Source organism: Erpetoichthys calabaricus, chromosome 5, assembly GCF_900747795.2.
Source record: "Erpetoichthys calabaricus chromosome 5, fErpCal1.3, whole genome shotgun sequence".
NCBI lineage: Eukaryota > Metazoa > Chordata > Cladistia > Polypteriformes > Polypteridae > Erpetoichthys > Erpetoichthys calabaricus.
Window position 1 is genome coordinate 57143607 of NC_041398.2, and position 20247 is coordinate 57163853.

Sequence of the window (20247 nt, forward strand, 5' to 3'; positions counted from 1 at the left end):
GAAGCTAAAACACAGTATCACTGAATACAAAGCAGGAAACGACTCTTGAATGGGACAACACTTCATTCACATGCATACCCATCCACTGCCTAAACTTGCCAGGCAATTTAAATATTTGGTGTTGCGGGCTTTATCTTGGCAGTAACCAACCCAGAATGGTCACCTCACATCTTATAGCCCTCACTGGTGGTTGAACTCTTTGAAGAAGAAAGAGGACAAAGAAAAGTTGAAAGTGATGAAGTGGTGTACACAATCACCTGTCCTCAACCCCATTGAGGTGATTTGGGATAAAATGGAGAGAAATGTTAAGGCCAAACACCTAACTTGTACAGATTATTTGTGGGCACTTTTTGATGGCGTTGGAGTGAATTTTCAGAACAAAAAGCTTGAATCTTTAATGAACAGAATGCCCAGAAATTGCTCAGCTGTAATTACAATAAAAGTTAGCTATTTTCTTGAGTGTAAGATTTAGTCTGATGTTTGTCATTTGTTTAACATTTCACTAAATGAATGCCATCTGTTACATTCTGTATGTATTGTCTATAGTGTTTAAACTGAAATAAAACATAAGAACCTCCAAATATTTAAAAACTTCAATTGGCAGTGTATACTCTGTATATGTAAGTGTATGTGTGTGTGTTTTTATACAACCCCAATCCCAACAAAGTTGGGACGTTGTTTAAAATGTAAATAAAATCAAAATGCAATGATTTGCAAATCTCATAAACCCATATTTATTCACAACAGAACATAGAAAAAATATAAAATGTTGAAAGTGAGACATTTTACTATCTCATGTAGCTCATTTTGAATTTGATGGCAGCAACACATCTCAAAAAAGTTGGAATGGGAGCAACAAAAAAAGTGGAAAAGTAAATGGTACTAAAAAGAAACAGCCGGAGGAACATTTCGCAACTAATTAGTTTAATTGGCAAAAGGTTTGTAATACGATTGGGCATAAAAAGAGCATCTTAAAGAGGAAGTCGCTCAGAAGTAAAAATAGGTAGAGGTCCACCAATTCTGCAAAAATTGCATCTAGAAATTGTGGAACAATTTCAGAATAATGTTCCTCAATGTAAAATTGCAAAGACTTTGAATATCTCTTCATTTACAGTACATAATATCTTCAAAAGATTCTGGGACTCTGAGAAATCTCTGTGCGCAAAGGACATGGCTGAAAATCAATATTGGATCCTCGTGATTTTTGGGCCCTTGGGCAGCACTGTATCAAAAACGGGCATGATTCAGTCATGGAAATCACTGCATGGGCTCAGGAAAACTTCTGGAAATCATTGTCTATGAACACAGCACAGTTTGTTGTGCCATCCACAAATGAAGGTTAAAGCTTTATGGAAACTTCTTCTTCTTCTTTTGGCTGCTTCCGTTAGGGGTTGCCAAAGCAGATCATCTTTTTCCATATCTTCCTGTCTTTTGCATCTTGCTCTGTCACACCCATCACCTGAATGTCCTCTCTCACCCCATCCATAAACCTTCTCTTAGACCTTTCTCTTTTCCTCTTGCCTGGAGGCTCTATCTTTAACACCTTTTTCCCAACATACCCACCGTCTCTCCTCTGCACATGTCCAAACCAATGCAATATCACCTCTCTGACTTTGTCTCCAACCGTCCAACTTGAGCTGACCCTCTAATGTACTCATTTCTAATCCTGTCCATCCTTGTCACCCCCAGTGCAAATCTTAGCATCTTTAACTCTGTCACCTTCAGCTCTGTCTCCTGCTTTCTTGTCAGTGCCACTGTCTCCAACACATATAACATAGCTGGTCTCACTACCATCTTGTAGATCTTCCTTTTCACTCTTGCTGATAACCAACTCATCCACTTTTGACAACTCTACTCCTGCATCCTCACCATTCCACTGACCTCCCTCTCATTCACACACATGTATTCTGTCTTGTTCCTACTGACCTTCATTCCTCTCCTCTCTAGACCAGATATCCACCTCTCCAGGGTCTCTTCAACCTGCTCCCTATTCTTGCTACAGATCACAATGTCATCAGCAAACATCATAGTTCAAGGGGACTCCTGTCTAATCTCCTCTGTCAACCTGTCCATCACCATTGCAAATACGAAAGGGGTTAAAGCTGATCCCTGATGCAATCCCACCTCCACGTTGAATGCATCCGTCACTCCTACCACAGACCTCACCACTGTCACACTTCCCTTGTACATATCCTGTACAACTCTTACATACTTCTCTACCAATCCCGACTTCCTCATACAATACTACAACTCCTCTCGAGGCACCCTGTCATATGCTTTCTCCAGGTCCACAAAGACAAAATGCAACTCTTTCTGGCCTTCTCTATACTTCTCCACCAATACCCTCAGTGCAAACATTGCATCTGTTGTGCTCTTTCTTGGCATGAAACCATGCTGCTGCTCACTAATCATCACCTTCCTTCTTAGCTTAGCTTCCACTACTCTCTCCCATAACTTCATGCTGTGGCTCATCAATTTTATCCCCCTGTAGTTACTATAACTCAGAACATCCCCCTTATTCTTAAAATCGGTACCAATACACTTCTTCTCCACTCCTCAGGCATCCTCTCACTTTCCAAGATTACATTAAACAATCTGGTGAAAAACTCCACTGCCATTTCTCCTAAAGACCTCCATGTTTCCACAGGTATGTCATCTGGACCAACAGCCTTTCCATTCTTCATCCTCTTCATAGCTGTCCTTACTTCCTCCTTGCTAATCCGTTGCATTTCCTGATTCACTATCTCCACATCATCCAAGCTCTTCTCTCTCTTGTTCTCTTCATTCATCAGCCACTTGAAGTACTCTTTCCATCTTCTCAACACACCCTCCTTGCTTGTGAGTATGTTTCCATCTTTATCCTTTATCACCCTAACCTGCTGCACGTCTTTCTCACCTCGGTCCCTCTTTCAAGCCAATCAGTAAAGGTCCTTTTCTCCCTCCTTAGTGTCCAACCGCTCATACAACTCATCATACGCCTTTTCTTTTTCCTTCATCACCTCTCTCTTCACCTTGTACTCTTGTCTACTTTCTGCATCTCTCTGACTATACCACTTCTTCTTTGCCATCCTCTTCCTCTGTATACTCTCCTGTACCTCCCCATTCCACCACCAGGTTTCCTTTTCCTCTCTCCTCTGTCCAGTTGTCACTCCCAGCACCCTTCTTGCTGTCACTCTTACTACTTCTGCTGTAGCTGCCCAGCTGTCTCGTAACTCTTCACTGCATTCCAGTGCCTGTCTTACCTCCTCCCTAAACTCAACCTTGCAGTCTTCCTTTTTCAACTTCCGCCATTTGATCCTTGGCTCTGCCCTCACTCTCCTCCTCTTTTTGATCTCCAACATCATCCTACAGACCACAATCCTATGCTATCTAAGTAAACTTCAGATTGACTCTTCTGCATAGGATATAATCTACCTGTGTACATCTTCCTCCACTCTTGTACATAACCCTATGTTCCTTCCTCTTCTTAAAATACACATTCACCACAGCCATGCCCATCCTTTTCGCAATATCCACTATCATCTGACCTTCTTCATTCTTCTCCTTGACACCATACCTACCCATCACCTCCTCGTCTCCTCTGTTCCCTTCACCAACATGTCCATTGAAATCTGCTCCACGCTTTGTCCCTTAGGTACACTGTCTGTACCCAATATCTCCTCCCATCCACACCATGATAGAACATTTTGAATCCACCTCTGATCCACCTGGCCTTACTCCCCTTCCATTTAGCCTCTTGCACACACAAAAATGTGAATTTCCCCTTGGGATTAATAAAGTATCTATCTATCTATCTATCTATCTATCTATCTATCTATCTATCTATCTATCTATCTATCTATCTATCTATCTATCTATCTATCTATCTATCTATCTATCTATCTATCTATCTATCTATCTATCTATCTATCTATCTATCTATCTATCTATCTATCTATCTATCTATCTATCTATCTATCTATCTATCTATCTTCCTCCTCTCCATCATATCTGATAACTCACTCCTCTTACCAGTCATACTGCCAACATTCAAAGTTGCTACCCTCAGCTCCACTATCTTTACCTTCCTCCTCTCCTCTTTCCTCCGGACACGTCTGCCTCCTCTTCTTCTCCTTCTTTGGCCAACAGTAGCCCAATTTCCCCCAGCACCCTGCTGGCGAACGGTAATGGTGGCGGTCGTTGTTAACCTGGGACTCGACCGATCTGGTATGGAAATCTGTATTGTTGTCTGCATGTTGATCAGGCAAAATTTTACACTGGATGCCCTTCCTGACATAACCCTCCCTGTTTACCTGGGCTTGGGATTGGCATGAAGAAACACACTGGTTTGTGAATCCCCTGTGGCTAGGTTAAGCAGCCATATGTGAACATGCTCCATAAATGCCACTGTTTTCCCTGGGTCAAAACTCATTTAAATGGACTGAAGCAAAGTGGAAAACTGTTCTATGGTCAGACAAATTGAAATTTGAAATTATTTTTGGAAAACATGGACGACGCAATCTCATGTCTAAAGAGTAAAAGGTCCTTCAGGCTTATATTCAGCGCCCTGTTCAAAAGCCTGCATCTTTGATGGTATCGGGGTGCATTAGTGCCTATAGAATTGGCAGCTTGCACATCTGGAAAAGGCACTGTCAATGCTGAATGGTATATATAGGTTTTAGAGCAACATATGCTCCCATCCAGAAGACAACTTTTTCAGGGAAGGCCTTGCATATTTAAGCACAACAATGCTAAACCACATACTGCATCTATTACAACAGCATGGCTTCATAGTTGAAAAGTCCGGATGCTGAACTGCCCTCCCATCAGTCCAGACCTTTCACTAATTGAAAACATTTGGTGCATCATGAAATGAAAAATATGACAGACGACCCAGGACTGTTGATCAGTTAGAATCCTGTATCAGACAAGCATGGGACAACACTCCTCTCCCAAAACTCCAGCAACTAGTCTCCTCAGTTCCCAAATGTTTACAGACTTTTATTAAAAGAACAGGGGATGCTACACATTGGTAAACATGGCCCTGTCCCAACTTTTTTGAGACATGTTGCTGCCATCAAATTCAAAATGACTTTATTTTTTTCCTAGAATGGCATGTTTTCTCAGTTTCAACATGTGATATGTTTTCCATATTCTATTGTAAATAAAATATGGGTTTATGAGATTTGCAAATCATTGCATTCTGTTTTTATTTACATTTAACACAGTGTCCCAACTTTTTTGGAATTGGCGTTGTATAAATATATGTAATAAAATCCAAAAAGATATGAGGGATATATAAACAGAGATAGGTAATTTTAATTCAGCAATAATTATAATTTTAATTCTGACTCTGCAATAAACCATCCTGTACTGCACTACTTTTTCTGAACGTATTTTCCTGTTCCAGTCTTATATATCTGGAAGGAGGAGCAATGTTCAATCATCAAAGGGGCCTCGTAAGGAGGCGATACTCTACTGGTACCCCTTCTTTGTTGTTTGCTGTGGTTTATAGAGCTCCTGTAATTAATGATATCTTCATTTCTGAATCCTCTGATCTCCTTGATGATATTTCCTTCTCCCATGACAAAGTATTTATTGTTGGTGATTTTAACATACACGTTTGTTGTCAATCAAAACCTTTGGTTAATGACTTTTTATCATTATTGGACTCATTTGATTTTATCCAGCATATTAATACGCCAACTCACTCTCTCGGTCACACCCTTGATCTCGTTCTTACATGTGATATTTCAGTTAATAATATTGATTTATGCGATGTTTCTTTTACTGATCACTTTTCTATAATGATGGATTTGAATATTGCTGTTGATGTTCCTACTACTAGTTGTGCTCCTCGCTGTTCCCGCTTTTTAAATTCTTATGTTATATCCAATTTTAAAACCATATTCACTAGTCTTGATGTACATTTCCAATATGATGGTATCGATGATTCTGTTTTAGAATTTAATTCTTCTTGTAAAACGGTTTTAGACTCAATTGCTCCGCTCAAGATACGCTGTAATATGGGAAGACCTGCTCCCTGGCTAAATGAAACTACGCGACTGCTACGCCGCGCCTGTCGAACTGCGGAATGGCGTTGGAAAAAAGATGGATTGATTGTTTCTAAACAGATTTTTAAGACTTCTCTATTCAACCTCCAGGTTGCAGTTAACACTAGAATTACCAGAGCCTACGAAAAAACTCGTAAATCCGTCCCACCTTAAATCGCGTCTTAAATCCGTTTGCACCTCCGCCAGTCTTTTGTCATCTAAATGTGCTGATAAACACAAGCTACTAGCAGCCAGCTATTCCACCCCCCACCGACTTAGAAGGAACTTCTCCTAGCTCATGCCTTGCCTTGATTTGATTACAGTATCTGGGATTGAAGTGGAGTTTTAGAGTGGAAATAAGCGACTGCGAGAATGAAAAGTGAATTAAAAAAAAAAAGCTAACCTTTACCAGTATCATAAGTTACACCGGCTGTTACAGACTGAAATCAAATTTATGTTGTTATTCTAAAATTGTAAGAATAAGAGCAGTTCACTTCTCGAAGTGGAGCCGTGCGGGATCAAACTCACCACCCTCTGATTCCCAGTCAGGAGCTGATACCATTACGCCACCGCGGCAGTTGTAGTAAGAGTGTCAATGTGGCATGCTAACGCGCTTTTTTTTTTTGTGCAGTTATATTTTTGAATAAAAGCGCACGTGTTCTCTTATTTGTACCTTTTGTGAAAGTGTTTCTTTGATATATGGACTTCAGGCTTCATACGTTATATAGTTTATGCCTACATTTTGTCATTTACTATTAGAATATGAAAAATGTTTCTGTTTTAAAAATGTGTTTGCACAGACATGAAACGGAACACACATGAAATGCGTGTATTCCAAATAACGCTATATTATTTCCACTCTAAAACTCCACTTCAATCCCAGATACTGTAATCAAATCAAGGCAAGGCATGAGCTAGGAGAAGTTCCTTCTAAGTCGGTGGGGGGATGGAATAGCTGGCTGCTAGTAGCTTGTGTTTATCAGCACATTTAGATGACAAAAGACTGGCGGAGAGGTGCAAACGGATTTAAGACACGATTTAAGGTGGGACGGATTTATGAGTTTTTTCGTAGGCTCTGGTAATTCTAGTGTTAAGAAAGCTAAACATGATTTCTTCGCTGATTTAGTATCCTGTAATTCTAAGAATTCTAGGGTCTTATTTAGTTCAATTAATGCGGCCATTCACCCTCATTGTGTGATGAGATTAAATAGTACTGTTCTTTCATGTGAGTAGTTTCTTTCATTCTTTGTCAGTAAAACTGATACAATCCGCTGTGGTATTGTTCCAACTGGCTATGAACTTCCTACTGTTAATCATGGCATTGTCTTGGAATCTTTTGATCTTTGTCTCACTTTCACAGTTAAAAAGTACTATTGACACCCTTAAACCTACTCTCAGTCCTCTTGATATTGTACCATCATGCCTCTTAGTGGAAGCCTTTGATGTTTTGGGCCAGTCTTTACTAGCCATTATCAATGATTCTATTAGTGAGGGGGTTGTGCCTTCATTTTTTAAACATGCTGTGGTGTGTCCCTGTCTAAAAAAGGCAGAATTAGATCCTGGAGTTTTAGCCAATTTTTGCCTGATTTCCCAATTGCCATTTCTGGCTAAAATATTAGAAAGAATTATTTATAATCAATTGGTTGATCACCTTAACTCCAATAATTTATTTGAGATATACCAATCTGGCTTTAGGCGTTATCATGGTGTTGAGATGGTCCTCCTGAAAGTATTCAATGACATCTCAATTATTACTGACTCAGGTAGCACTGCAGTCCTTGTCCTCCTTGACCTGTCCGCTGCCCTTGACACTATTCACCATGAGATATTGCTGTTGCGGCTTGAACATCTTGTTCGGCTTAAAGGGGCTGCTCTTAACTGGTTCAGGTCATATCTAATTGGTTGACACTTTTCAGTGACTTTTGATTCCTCTTTTTCATCTACTGCTCCTCTTAAATGTGGTGTTCCTCAGGGATCCATTTTGGGTCCTATTTTATTCTTTATATACAGGTAGTCCCCGGGTTACGTACGAGATAGGGACTGTAGGTTTGTACTTACATTGAATTTGTATGTAAGTCGGAACAGGTACATTACTTTAATAAATGTTATTGTTGACCGACTGTAACCAAGTGCTCTGCCAAAGAATGATGGAGTTTCACCTCTTTCTGACCTTTTTATTATTTCTACTTTATTTTCAATGGTGATGTTTTTTCTCTTCTTTAATGTAGCACCAGCACTTGCATCAGATTTGTGTTTCAGAGACATTCTTGAAGGGTGAAGACAAAATGTTAAGATGAGCTCTTCTATACAGCACTTTACACGCTATCACAGCAGATTAGGCACCAGTCATCAACACGTCTGATGTATAGGGTGGTCCAGATCTAATTATGCAATTTTCATTACGCTATAACTTATTCAGTTTATTACACAGAAAATCACCTGAAAAATCCTGGACCATCGAGAAGTGTGCGAACTGACGACACAAGGAATCGTCTTCGCGCCGAACTGGAATCGTCCCCGCATAAATCAAAGTCATCCAGACGATCTGGATCTGCAGAATAAGATCTGGACAACCCTGTACTGACAAGAGACAACTTCCTGCTATGTGCGTAACAGTACAAGCAGGCTTGCTATTGAAAATGAATGGGGGCAGCAAGGGGCGGTTCATCACCAGTCCACATCACAGTCACCTCCACTACAGTATGCTTCCTGCAGTGTCCCGCCACACCACTGCCCCCATTCACCACGCAGCCATCTGAGGCACACTACAATGCTACCCCCCCGCCTCCCCGTTCACCCTCAATGGCCTCCGTTCAGCCACAACAGGTTCACCACTTGCAGCGGGGGGTGGGCAGTGAAACCACTAGCCGGCGGGAGCTGCCCGACGGACTCTACACTGCGCGAGCAGAGAAATCGACCCCCTCCAGCCTCCGTCCAGCCACCGCTTGCAGCGTCCCTGGGCCGAAGATGACGGAGCGGCAGTTACTGAGGTGCATGCGTCGCAGCTGCAGCCCCATTCGTATGTTGTAGGTCGGGTGTCCATAACCTGGGGACTACCTGTACCTTCACCCTATTGGAGCTATTTTTAGGAAATTTAACATTTCTTTTCACTGCTATGCTGATGATACACAGGTTTATATTCCCATCTGCAACTCTGCAATGAATCAACTGCACAACTGTCTTTTTGAACCAAGATCCTGAATGGCTAATAATTTTCTTGATCTGAATCAAAATAAAACAGAGGTGCTTATAGTGGGTCCATCAGCTGAAGCCCAAATTGGTCTTGGACTTCTCGGGTCTTTTTCTGTCTTTTGCAAATGTCAAGTCCGCAATCTTGGTGTTATCTTTGACAGTAAACTCTCTTTTGAGAAACAGATTAATTCTGTAGTCAAGAGTTGCTTTTTCCAGCTTCGTCTATTAGGTAAGAAAAGCTACTCATGCTTTTATCTTTTCTCGTCTTGATTACTGCAACTCGCTGTATTATGGGACTAGCAAATACCTGATATGTAGGTTACAATTGGTCCAGAATGCTGCTGCTCGCTTTCTGGTTGGGGAAAGAATGTCTGATTCTGTTTCTCCAATATTAGGTTCTTTACACTGGCTGCCTGTCAGTTTTTGAATTGATTTTAAAATCTTGTTGCTAGTTTTTAAATCTTTACATGGGCTTTCTCCTGCATATTTATCTGAATTGTGTGCTTTACACCAGCCATCTAGAGTGCTTAGATCTTCTGGTCAGTTGTCTCTTGTTGTCCCTCGTACCAAGTGTAAAACTAAGGGGGACAGGGCTTTTGCAGCGGCTGCTCCTTGCCTGTGGAAGTCTTTACCCCATTACATAAAGGAGTCATCTACAATTGAACTGTTCAAAACAAGATTAAAGACTCATTTCTATTCACTTGCTTTCCGTGACCTTCAGTAATACTGATGGTTTCCTCATTGTGATTATGTAATCTTACTTCTGTTTATTATTTATTTTATTTATGTTCATTTATTTTATTTCTATTTATGTTATTTATGTTAATTGTATGTTTTTTTTCTTCTTTTATTGTAAAGCACTTTGGCCACAGCATTCCTATGTTGTTTTACATGTGCTATATAAATAAATTGACATTGACATTGGAGGTGTTTTGTTGGTAATAGCTCATGGTGGATATTACCAGGGGGTTTCTTTTATGGTGAGGATACAGACATGAGTTACACCAACAACTAGGAAGTAGAAATGAATGAAAAATGTTACTTTTTAAAAAATGTTAAGGTTGCTCTTTGTGAGGAGAAAATTATGCACAGTATAAATAAAAAAGGGCATAATTCATTTAAACAAATATTTTACTAATAATGTGTGTTTGGTTTTACTGATGCACACAGCTCAATTGATAATTTGGAATGCAATTTTGCTTACCTGAGGGCAAAGGCTGTCAATCTGGGTGGCTGCCATGCGAACCAGCTTCACACCTTCTTCATTATTGGAAATCGAGCAAGCAAGGTTTGCAACCTGTAATTTATAACAACATAAACAGGATTTTGAAAACAATGTTCCAGACATTTAACACTGAATAAACAAGAACTTAGTATTAAATTACATCGCATAGAAAACAATACCTAGTCTTTTGTATCATATGAAGTGTGAACATATTATAGTTGCTAGATCATGTATAACTTTATTGTTGACTATTTATATCTCTCTATTCCATCATTTGCTGAAAACAGTTAATGCAATTTTAGGGTTGCATGGTTATGGAATGAAGACTGTGTCAAACCATTATAATTTTAGTAATATCCTGATATACTCATATGCAGTATTCATTTTCCTAAAGTGCAGAACTGAAACTTTCAAATGATTACACACAAATGAACACTGTCATCAAATACGGTGCATTTCTTTTAGACTCAAAAAGCAAGACTACTGATTTGAATTATTTAAATGATATGCTTCTTATTATGTAGATAGTTCATGGCTTATTCTGATCTATGTGTGTTTTTCTGTGGCATGTTGTATAGAAAGACTGATGTCTTCAGCTTAAATTAAGCCTGAAGGTCAGGACTGACTATTAATGTTTAATAAGCATATACTGTAAAGCTCTGAATTGCCATTTTTCAGAAAACATTGTCATAATCGTGTCTCACAAAACTGCTAAATTAAAAAAGCTACAAATTACAAATATTTTTAAAGATTTTCATGTTATATATTGTGTCACAAAATACATTTTTATACTTTAATTACAATGTAGAATATAAAATATTTTAGATTTGTAAGTTGCAAGGTATATGCACTGCATGTAGCAACACATTTTTCAAATTTTATTCCTTTTAGTCATACAAATGTTGCTTCTGTGTGTGTGTTTTTGTTGGTTAGAAGGTTTATAGAAAAGTTAAACACACACTTAACCAAAATCTAGGTGCTGAGGGGCCAGAATCTATCCTCAGAGGACTGGGTACAGGGCAAAAACAAACCCTGGATAGCGGACTGGTCCATTGCCACCCCACTCACATACACACACACTGGGCTAATTTAGCACTGTGAATAAAGCTAACAAGCATCTTTGGAATAAAGAAGTAAGATTGGAGTTCCCAAAGGAAAACCTATGCAGGCACTAGCAGAAAAACGAACTTCACACAATGACAGGGCACAGGATTCAAACTCAGAACTCTGGATAGGTGAGACAGCAGCACCAATCACTGTGTCTCTAACCCACCTGTCCTCAGAATTTGTGGAAGTAAAAATACTTGCCTCAGCTATACAGCAATCAGATCATACTAAAGTTATGTACTTAATTGCTTGTTATTCTTTTTTTTTAATTAGTGAGGACCTATGTTTAAATTTGATATTGGACACAATACAACTCTCATGACTTGTGAGTTATTCATGGATTTTTTTTTACAATTACAAGCTGGGTGATGAATGTATCCAAGTGTTTGAAGATATGCAATCACATTTATTAACACTACTTCTCCTGTGTCAGCTTTAACATTTTAAAATTCTGAGAGCACTGCAGTATTGGCCAGTATTTAGCACAATACTAAAGGTTTTAGACATTTGCCTTGGACTGAACAGATATGCTTCCTTAATACATTTAGATGTTAATTTCCCTCCCTCATTTGAATTTTCTATTGAATCAATTTCTCTTTCTGGTAAATATCTATCCATTTACCCTTTCATCCATTATTGAACCTACTTAATCCAGTTAAGAGTTGTGGAGGATAAAGCCTATTCTGCATCATCGCATGCAAGAAGGAAAGTAAAAAGAATGGGATTCTGGTCAGTGCAGGTATAAATATCTAACTTAATATTATTATGTCTAATTTATGAAACACTAGGCTTTCAATGCCAATAATGCTAAAAGTGAACCTGTTCTTTGTCAATATGTCTGCATTAACCATTATTTATTTAGCATCTAACATATATCTATATCTTATTTCATACCTTTGCTTAATTAGACTAGTCGCCAGGTACTAAATCAAGCAGGTGTCAGTGGGCAAGTGTTACTGTTTTGCTCATGATCTGATATTGCAATTGTGACCATTGATTGGTTGCACTATTGTTGTTCATGCTAGACTACTGTTGTGTAAATTAGTTTCAAATAATATCTGCGTAGTTCATGCATGGTTCTTTTATGAGCAGTAAAAAGGACAACTATCAGTCATCTCCATCAGTCTGAATCACTAGTTACAATTAATAACATAAGGAATATGTCATCCTGATTCTCATGCACACATTTGAGTACTGAGAAAAGAGCTATATAAATGACGTTTATTATTATTATTATTATACTTGATTGTACTGTATGAATATGATCACCTTCAATCTCCCCTCAAAAATATACAAGGTGGTGTAGCATATATGCCTTTCAGGAAACATTTACGGGTTTAAATGAGACAATGTGGAAGAAACTGTAAAACTATTTATTGTGCTTTAGATGTTAACCATAACAGCTTTTTAATATAAATCAATGAACTATTACAGTAAAATAGTGTAGGAGGAGAACAGGCATCCTGGCCAGAATGGAGAATAATTCATTACTCAGACGGGTGGATAGCATGATGACACAGGCAGATTGGTGGTGGCAACAAAAAAATAACTTTGTATCCGGCTGGTATCAAATAACGGAAGGACCAGCAATAGCCAGAAGTTGGGAGCAATTCCACCACCCTAGGTGTAGGTGGCAGTGGTCCTCATATGGTCCTCGCAGGGTTGCATGGGATATGAATACGTAAATGTAGCCCTATTGGGTTCCCTACATACATTAGACGTTGGTGTCGGGGGTGGGTAGGCAGTTGTGGGTACTTCCCTACTTTCCTTATGGCCCAGAAGTGCTCCCTGAAAGACATGGCATGGCACCAGGTGAATTCCTGGTCTGGAATAAAAGGGAGCCCGATACCTTACATAATAGAGTCAGAGTCGGGAGGCAGTGGATAAGGAGGAAGAATTGCTGGTTTATTACTCATTTACTATATAAATGTGGCACATTTCTGGAAGGAGCTATACAGTATAAAGGTACTTTATATATTGTGGGTTGTGTTATTGTGTCTGTGGTTTGGTGCTTTCTGGCACTCCCATGTGGTCACAATAGGTCAGGTCAGGTTGGGAAGCATGCACTGGTACAGTGCGCTGCTGCGCCCACCACGAGATGAAACAGCTCAGGATCCTAGTTGGTAACTCCCAAGGCAGACACATGGTCCACTCCCACCCTCTGGAAATTACCTTGTATCTGCCACAGCTGGGTGTTACATGTCCCCTTGGCCTGGTCCAGCCCCTCGAGTCCTCAACAATGAGGATCCTGTGAGCCGGATCACCATCGGCGAATCGTACCACATGGCCATAGTGCTGTAACTGACACTAACCTCACAATGCAGGTAATGTGCCTCATTAGGGACTCCATGAGCAACCGCTCATTTATCAACTCTTTGTCTCAGGTCACTGGATAGCATCCATGTCTCACAACCATATAGCAAGTCAGGAAGCACCAGGACTCTAAAAATTTTGACCTTCGTCCTTTTGCATAGATATTGAGAGCACCACACACCACTTTCCTGTGACCTCATGACCCCTCTCCCCAATGCTCTCCTAATCTGTCTACTGATTTCATAGAAAGAGTCACCAGAGAGATGAATGTCACTGCCAAGGTAAGTAAACCTCTTGACAAGGTAGAGACTCTCTCCGCAGACAAACTGCTGATGGCTGTACGGAAGAGGTCATTAAAGGCCTGGATCTTGTTTTTTATCCAGGACACTCGTAAGCCACAGACACTCAGACTACTTGCCCCGATCAGAGGATCCATCGACTCTGCAAAGATTGTAGCATCGTTTGCAAAGTCACCAACAGATGCCCCGTATCCGCTGGACCCCACGACCTTGCCCCACACCCTGCCCATGCAAGCATTGAACAGAGTAGGAGCAGGAACACACCCGTGACAAACCCCAGAATCAACTGGGAAAAACGCAGAGGTTCTGCCTCCACTCTGCACAGCACTCACAGTACCAGTGTACAGGCCGGCCATGATATCCAGCAACCTTCAGGGGATCCCACAAAGTCTCAGGGTGTCCCACAGGGCAGCTCGATCAACTGAGTCGAACACTTTATGAAAATCAACAAAGGCTGCAAAGAAACTCTGCCGATATAGCTATTTACAATTTATTTATCTACAATTCACAATAGCTATTTGCTAATTAATTGAATTTTATGGAATGACAGGTTTACATTCATTTGTGAAAAAGTGTTTATTTTGTTATGTTCTTTGTTGAAAAGGCAGTCACTGAACTGAATCCAAGAAAATCAAGTGCAGCTAAGACAATTAACCTTTAACTGTATGGAAGTAAAACATGGGGCATATTTAGCACTAAATGCCCAACCAAAAGTAAGGAGTATATCTTTAGGCAGAATATTCAAGCATCTAGGTCAATGATTCTCAAGGTGTGGTCTGTGAGCATGTGTGAGGTAGGCCATGGGCTGTTCTAGTTATTTTTCTTAGAATCATGAAATGTGCTGTCAGATTTTTTTTTTTTTTTTTACAGACAGTGCTCTCTTTTACTTTTGCACTACTCTTTCCCACTCTGATCCTGCATAGTTGTAGTGATTACTTCCTCTATTTCAACATTTCTTCACACTTGCCTCCCTCACAGTCTCCTTCACATCCAACCTAACCCCTTCAATACATGGACGTCTATTTGTAAATCCACCATCATGTCCATTTTAAGAGTCAACCCTTGACAACAACAATCCTTTATTTCCACCTAGACACTGACCCACGCTGCTTTTGATATATCAATTTTCTATGTCCGTGTGCCCTAACAAAGTCTTGAAGGATTTATTACAGATCATTGGCTAAAATCTGGGAACTATCTTTGAAAGGTTTGCATGCAATTTTTATAATGCAAACTTTCACTCTATATGGGCAAGGTCAAGCACCTAGCAGGCAAGAGATTCAAACAGGGACAGTAAATGCCACCTAGACCCGAGAGAAGGTACAGACAGAAACAGAAATTAAAACAAAACAACATCAATGTTAAAGGAACAATAACTAATAATATTGGAATAAAATAACATTAAAATATTAAAAGTTAAGGTATGTCAAAAAAGGGATAATATAATAAGGGACATTTCAAGGATGATAGACCTGACTGAAATCTAAGGCACATTGTATTGAAGGAGTAAAGGTTGGTTTTAAGTCTTCATTTAAAAGTCTCAATTGATTGTAGCCCACATAGCAGCAGTACAAGAATTAGCTTGCAACACAGAGAGAGACTAAAGAGCATTGTAACTTTGGCAGGGTTCTGTTTCATGCTGGGTTTTTGTTATCTCTTTTAGGGCACCTTCCAAGGCCTTAGCAGTGGGAGTAGTACTGGTATTTAAATTAAGGAGCTGCTTTCCAATAAACAGCCCTGTTCAGCCCTATCAACTCACTATTTCAGTTTTTGTGCCAACTCGTCATCTTTGTACTTCAGGTCATTACAGTATTTTTCACATAAATACCTGTTAGAAAAAGAACATGATAATTGTTACATGAATTATAGTAAATGAGTGGCTGTTGGCCATATGTGGTTCATCAAATCTTTGACAAAGTAATCCATAGTCCAAAACAAGCGTTGATCTGGGACTTTCTAAAAACAGACAAATTTCAATAATTTTAAGGACGGCTCCTCAGAACATAATGCATTTTCCAGGATCTTTTTTTATATTTACAACACCTTTGTGAAAAAGGAGTATGCTTAGTTTTTGGCCATTTTATATTTTACAAAAAGTGCTTAATTTTGCAGAATTATAAAAAAAAAAAATAGAGAGCTTATTTATGGGACTACAGTGTACCAGTGTGGATAGGTAATGTTTACTGGTGTATCTTCATAAAAAATGAATTTGCTTCATAAAGATTAAAGTCAAAGTGGGATGTTAAAGTTAATATTACAAAAATGCATTAAAGAATTCTGTTATATTATTCTGGGCACTCAATTTCACTATCTTGGAAGCCGTAAAGTTTCTTTTAACTTCTATTAATGATTTTGATACTACACTAAAAAAGAGCATTACATATAAATGCAGACGGTACTAAATGGCAGCAGCAAGACGAAATCAATATCAAATAATATTCAATATACTGTATGCTGTAAACTGTGCCCATTAATAAGAAGATTGTAAATAAACCAAGTGACACTGGATTACTGATTATACCATCTGCAGTAAACATTTAAGATAGATAGATAGATAGATAGATAGATAGATAGATAGATAGATAGATAGATAGATAGATAGATAGATAGATAGATAGATAGATAGATAGATAGATAGATAGATAGATAGATAGATATGTATAAGTGCTTCTGATTATAGTTATGTCGCCTCTTAGAGTTTAGTATTCAGATTGTTACTGTTTACTTCACATTTTGCCACTAGGAGACACAGTTAAAAAACATACTGTAATATTCATATGTAGATTATACTCAGCTATATTTTTTCCTTTTGACAAAATGATACAATATTTCTTCTGTTGTGGCCTTAACTAATTATGTCGATGGACCAAAAGACTGAATGAGCAATAACTACTTGTTTTTGAATTACAGGAAGACAGATGATTTTAACCGATGGGAATGTTATTGAAACCAGAAAGGTCCTATCACTTTACAACTTAATAGGTCTAAAAATTATTTTTATTCAGTCACATTAACTCAGTCACATATATTTGAAACCACTATTTCTTTTACCAGATAACATGGTAACAAAAATGTGTGCTTCTTAGGTAACCTATATTTGAAACTTGAGTTGTTTCCTTAGTGTGCAGGATACAGGAAAACACACTGATTACTGTAAGTTGTTATTCACAAACTGCTGGAATCATTTTATTTCTTATTTTCAGTTAACTCAAAATGCTGCTGCAAAAATGATTATGGTAAATACAACTACATAACATTTCAATGGATTCCACTTACAGTAATGTTTAGGGTTAATTTCAAAATTCTTTCTCTTACATAAAAAGTTTTAAATGGCCTGGCTCCTTCTTATATAACAGAACATATTGATGAATATGTACAGGTACATACAGTCTCAAGGTGGTGGTCTCCTAAGAGTTCTGAGGGGTAATAAATTTACAGTTGGCACTAAGCCTTTATCCTAAAGCAGTGGAATGATCTGCATGCTTGTGTAAGGGATGCTCTGTTAATGTCAGCATTTAAATCCCGGCCGAAGATTCATTACTTTAGTCTACTATGCTCTAGGTTGAGCTGCTGATTAGCTGCTCATACTGCAATTTGGTTTGTTTGTCATTTGCCCAATAGTATAAGATTGGCAATCAATATGTATTATTTTCCTCACCTGTTCTGTTTCTCTCCTTGATCTCCTGCTGTGGCAATGTGGCATTAGCTGCCACTACTACATTTCCAAGTTACTACTTAAGCCCATGGGAAATTACGACAGAGATACCATAAGCTTTTGGATTCAGTGGTAAAAAGATTAATTCAGTTCAATTCAGTTGATTTCAATTTATTTTTCTATAACACTGTAATAAGTTTATTTATTTACTGCTCTTTCTAGACTGTCCAGCATGTACTAGTAAAATTGTGGAATACCCAGTAGGCAATCAACTCTAAAAAAGTTTAAAAAACTTTTACAACTGTTTGTGGCTCTCCAGAGTTTTTTGTTTCTGTCTCCAGGAATGCTGTGGCCTGAACGTTTTTGCTTTCCTCTCCTCTATCGTCACAAAGGCACATCTCAGTTATAATGTTAGTGGACTTGGGGTTACAGTATCATGTCTGTTAAATTCTATGTGTTTATTGTAGTTTTTGTGTTATTGAATATAAATGCTGAATGGTTTAGCAAATCCTTATAGATGTGAGTTCAATATACACTTAGAGCATGCAGATAGTAATGAGTGCTAAAGTAAAATAAATTGAAATGTTACTTTATTGAAACATAATCAGGCATGTGCCTCATGACATACAAACATTTTCTGAATGTTGTTCAACTTCAGGCTATATAATTATAAATATAAATAACAGCATAGAAATGTAAGATCCTATACACCTATGATTCTGATTTGTATACTTTGCTTCTGCTTTTGTAATATGAGGTATCGTCAGTGATAAAAATGACTCTGTGTGCTGTGCAGCAAAACAGTAACTGTGACAATGAATAAAACTGAAGAACCATTCATTGACTGTGCTCACTTTCAAAGAATATCTGGCAAAGCAGAAGACACCTTCTACATGCACTGTCCTAATCTCTTGATCTTACCTTGCCAACTTTCAAAAATTAAATTATTACTTATGGGTGGAAGGCTAAATAAGAGGTACTCATGAAATGCACTTAACATGATCACATGACTAGACGTTTTATGGAAAGTTGCACCAGATCATGCATTTAAAAATTATGGGATGTTACAGATATTTTGTGCTTATGCTATGTTTTCTTAAATAGGACTGACTGTACGCTGCTTCACACATTATATAGTTTATGCCAACATTTTGTCGTTTACTACTAAAATATGAAAAACGTTTCTGTTTTAACAATGTGTTTACACAGATTATTGTAGAAATGGAACATACATTAAATGCATTTGTTCCAAATAACGATCTATTATTTCCACTCTAAAACTCCAGCACTTCACTCCTAGATAATCAATCAAGGCATGAGCTGGGAGAACTTTGTGGCCGTTCTGCGGCGGTGGGGGATGGAATAGCAGGATGCTTGCTGCTTGTCTTAATCGGCACATTTACAGGACAAAAGACGCTGAGGGAGAGGTGCAAACGGATTTAAGGTGGGCCGGATCTACGAGGTTTTCGTAGGCTCTGGTAATTCTAGTGTTAATAGATACTTCTAAAACATTGCCCATAAATTTGAGTAGTTCTTTATAAATGTAAGCATTTACCATTTGACAAGCTTGGATTGTTGTCGCACACTGTTATCAATAAGAAACTGTACTTCCAGTCCATTATTAAATCACTATGCCCTCTATTTATGCCAGTAGACGTGGCTTATCCTGAAGTGGCATCTTGTTACAGCTGATTGCTGTTTTTTTTTTTCCACAGAGAACTTAATTTACACAAGAACAGATATAGAAATATAATTATGATTTGCTAGCTAATTATAATTATTATTATGTAGTAATGTTTTAAACATATTTGCACCCTGTCTATCTAACAGTTATATTGTGAGTATAGAGGCAGTCACCTATTCTATACTGTATATGGCTTAATGCTAAAGAATAAGTCACATTTGCAACGTGATACAAAATGTATTGTGTAAAATAACTGGGTTGAAACAAGCAGCAAAATTAGAGAGAGAGCAAATGAAAGAAAGCATAATAGAAAGGTAGCAGTTTGCCTCATTCTTTTTTAAACTTAATGGTATATATTTAATCCAGGTATTTCACCACCTGGGCAGCAAAACAGAATAGTTGTTAACACTGCTGCCTCATCACTCCAGTGTCCCGAGTTCACATCTCAAACTGGTCATTGTCTGAGTGGACTTTATGTCTCCTTTTGCTTGTGCGAGTATTTCAGTTTTCCTCCTGTATGGCAGATTTTGTTTTTGGGTATTATACATATTTAAATCTGACCCTTCTGACCTTATCATGTCATGGATAGGCAATCTGTTCAAGGTTGATTTCTGTCTTTTGCCCATTGCTGCCAGAATGGGCTTCAGCTCCTATGACCCTGAGCTGGATTAAGTAGCTTTTCAAGATAGGGGATTTAGCAAACCTGAGTTTTACCAAGTACTAGTCCTTGGAGAAGATGT

General features: G+C 38.5%; 1 protein-coding gene across 2 annotated transcripts in view; it reads right to left on the reverse strand.

Moving 5' to 3' along the window:
• Positions 1 to 20247, reverse strand: part of ctnna2 (catenin (cadherin-associated protein), alpha 2) — a 1866011-nt gene that overhangs the window by 202971 nt on the left and 1642793 nt on the right. For both annotated transcript variants that reach the window (XM_051928041.1, XM_028801549.2), the window contains exon 10: positions 10429 to 10521. In XM_051928041.1, coding sequence (XP_051784001.1) covers positions 10429 to 10521 — 93 coding nt within the window. The remainder of the gene's footprint in view (positions 1 to 10428; positions 10522 to 20247) is intronic.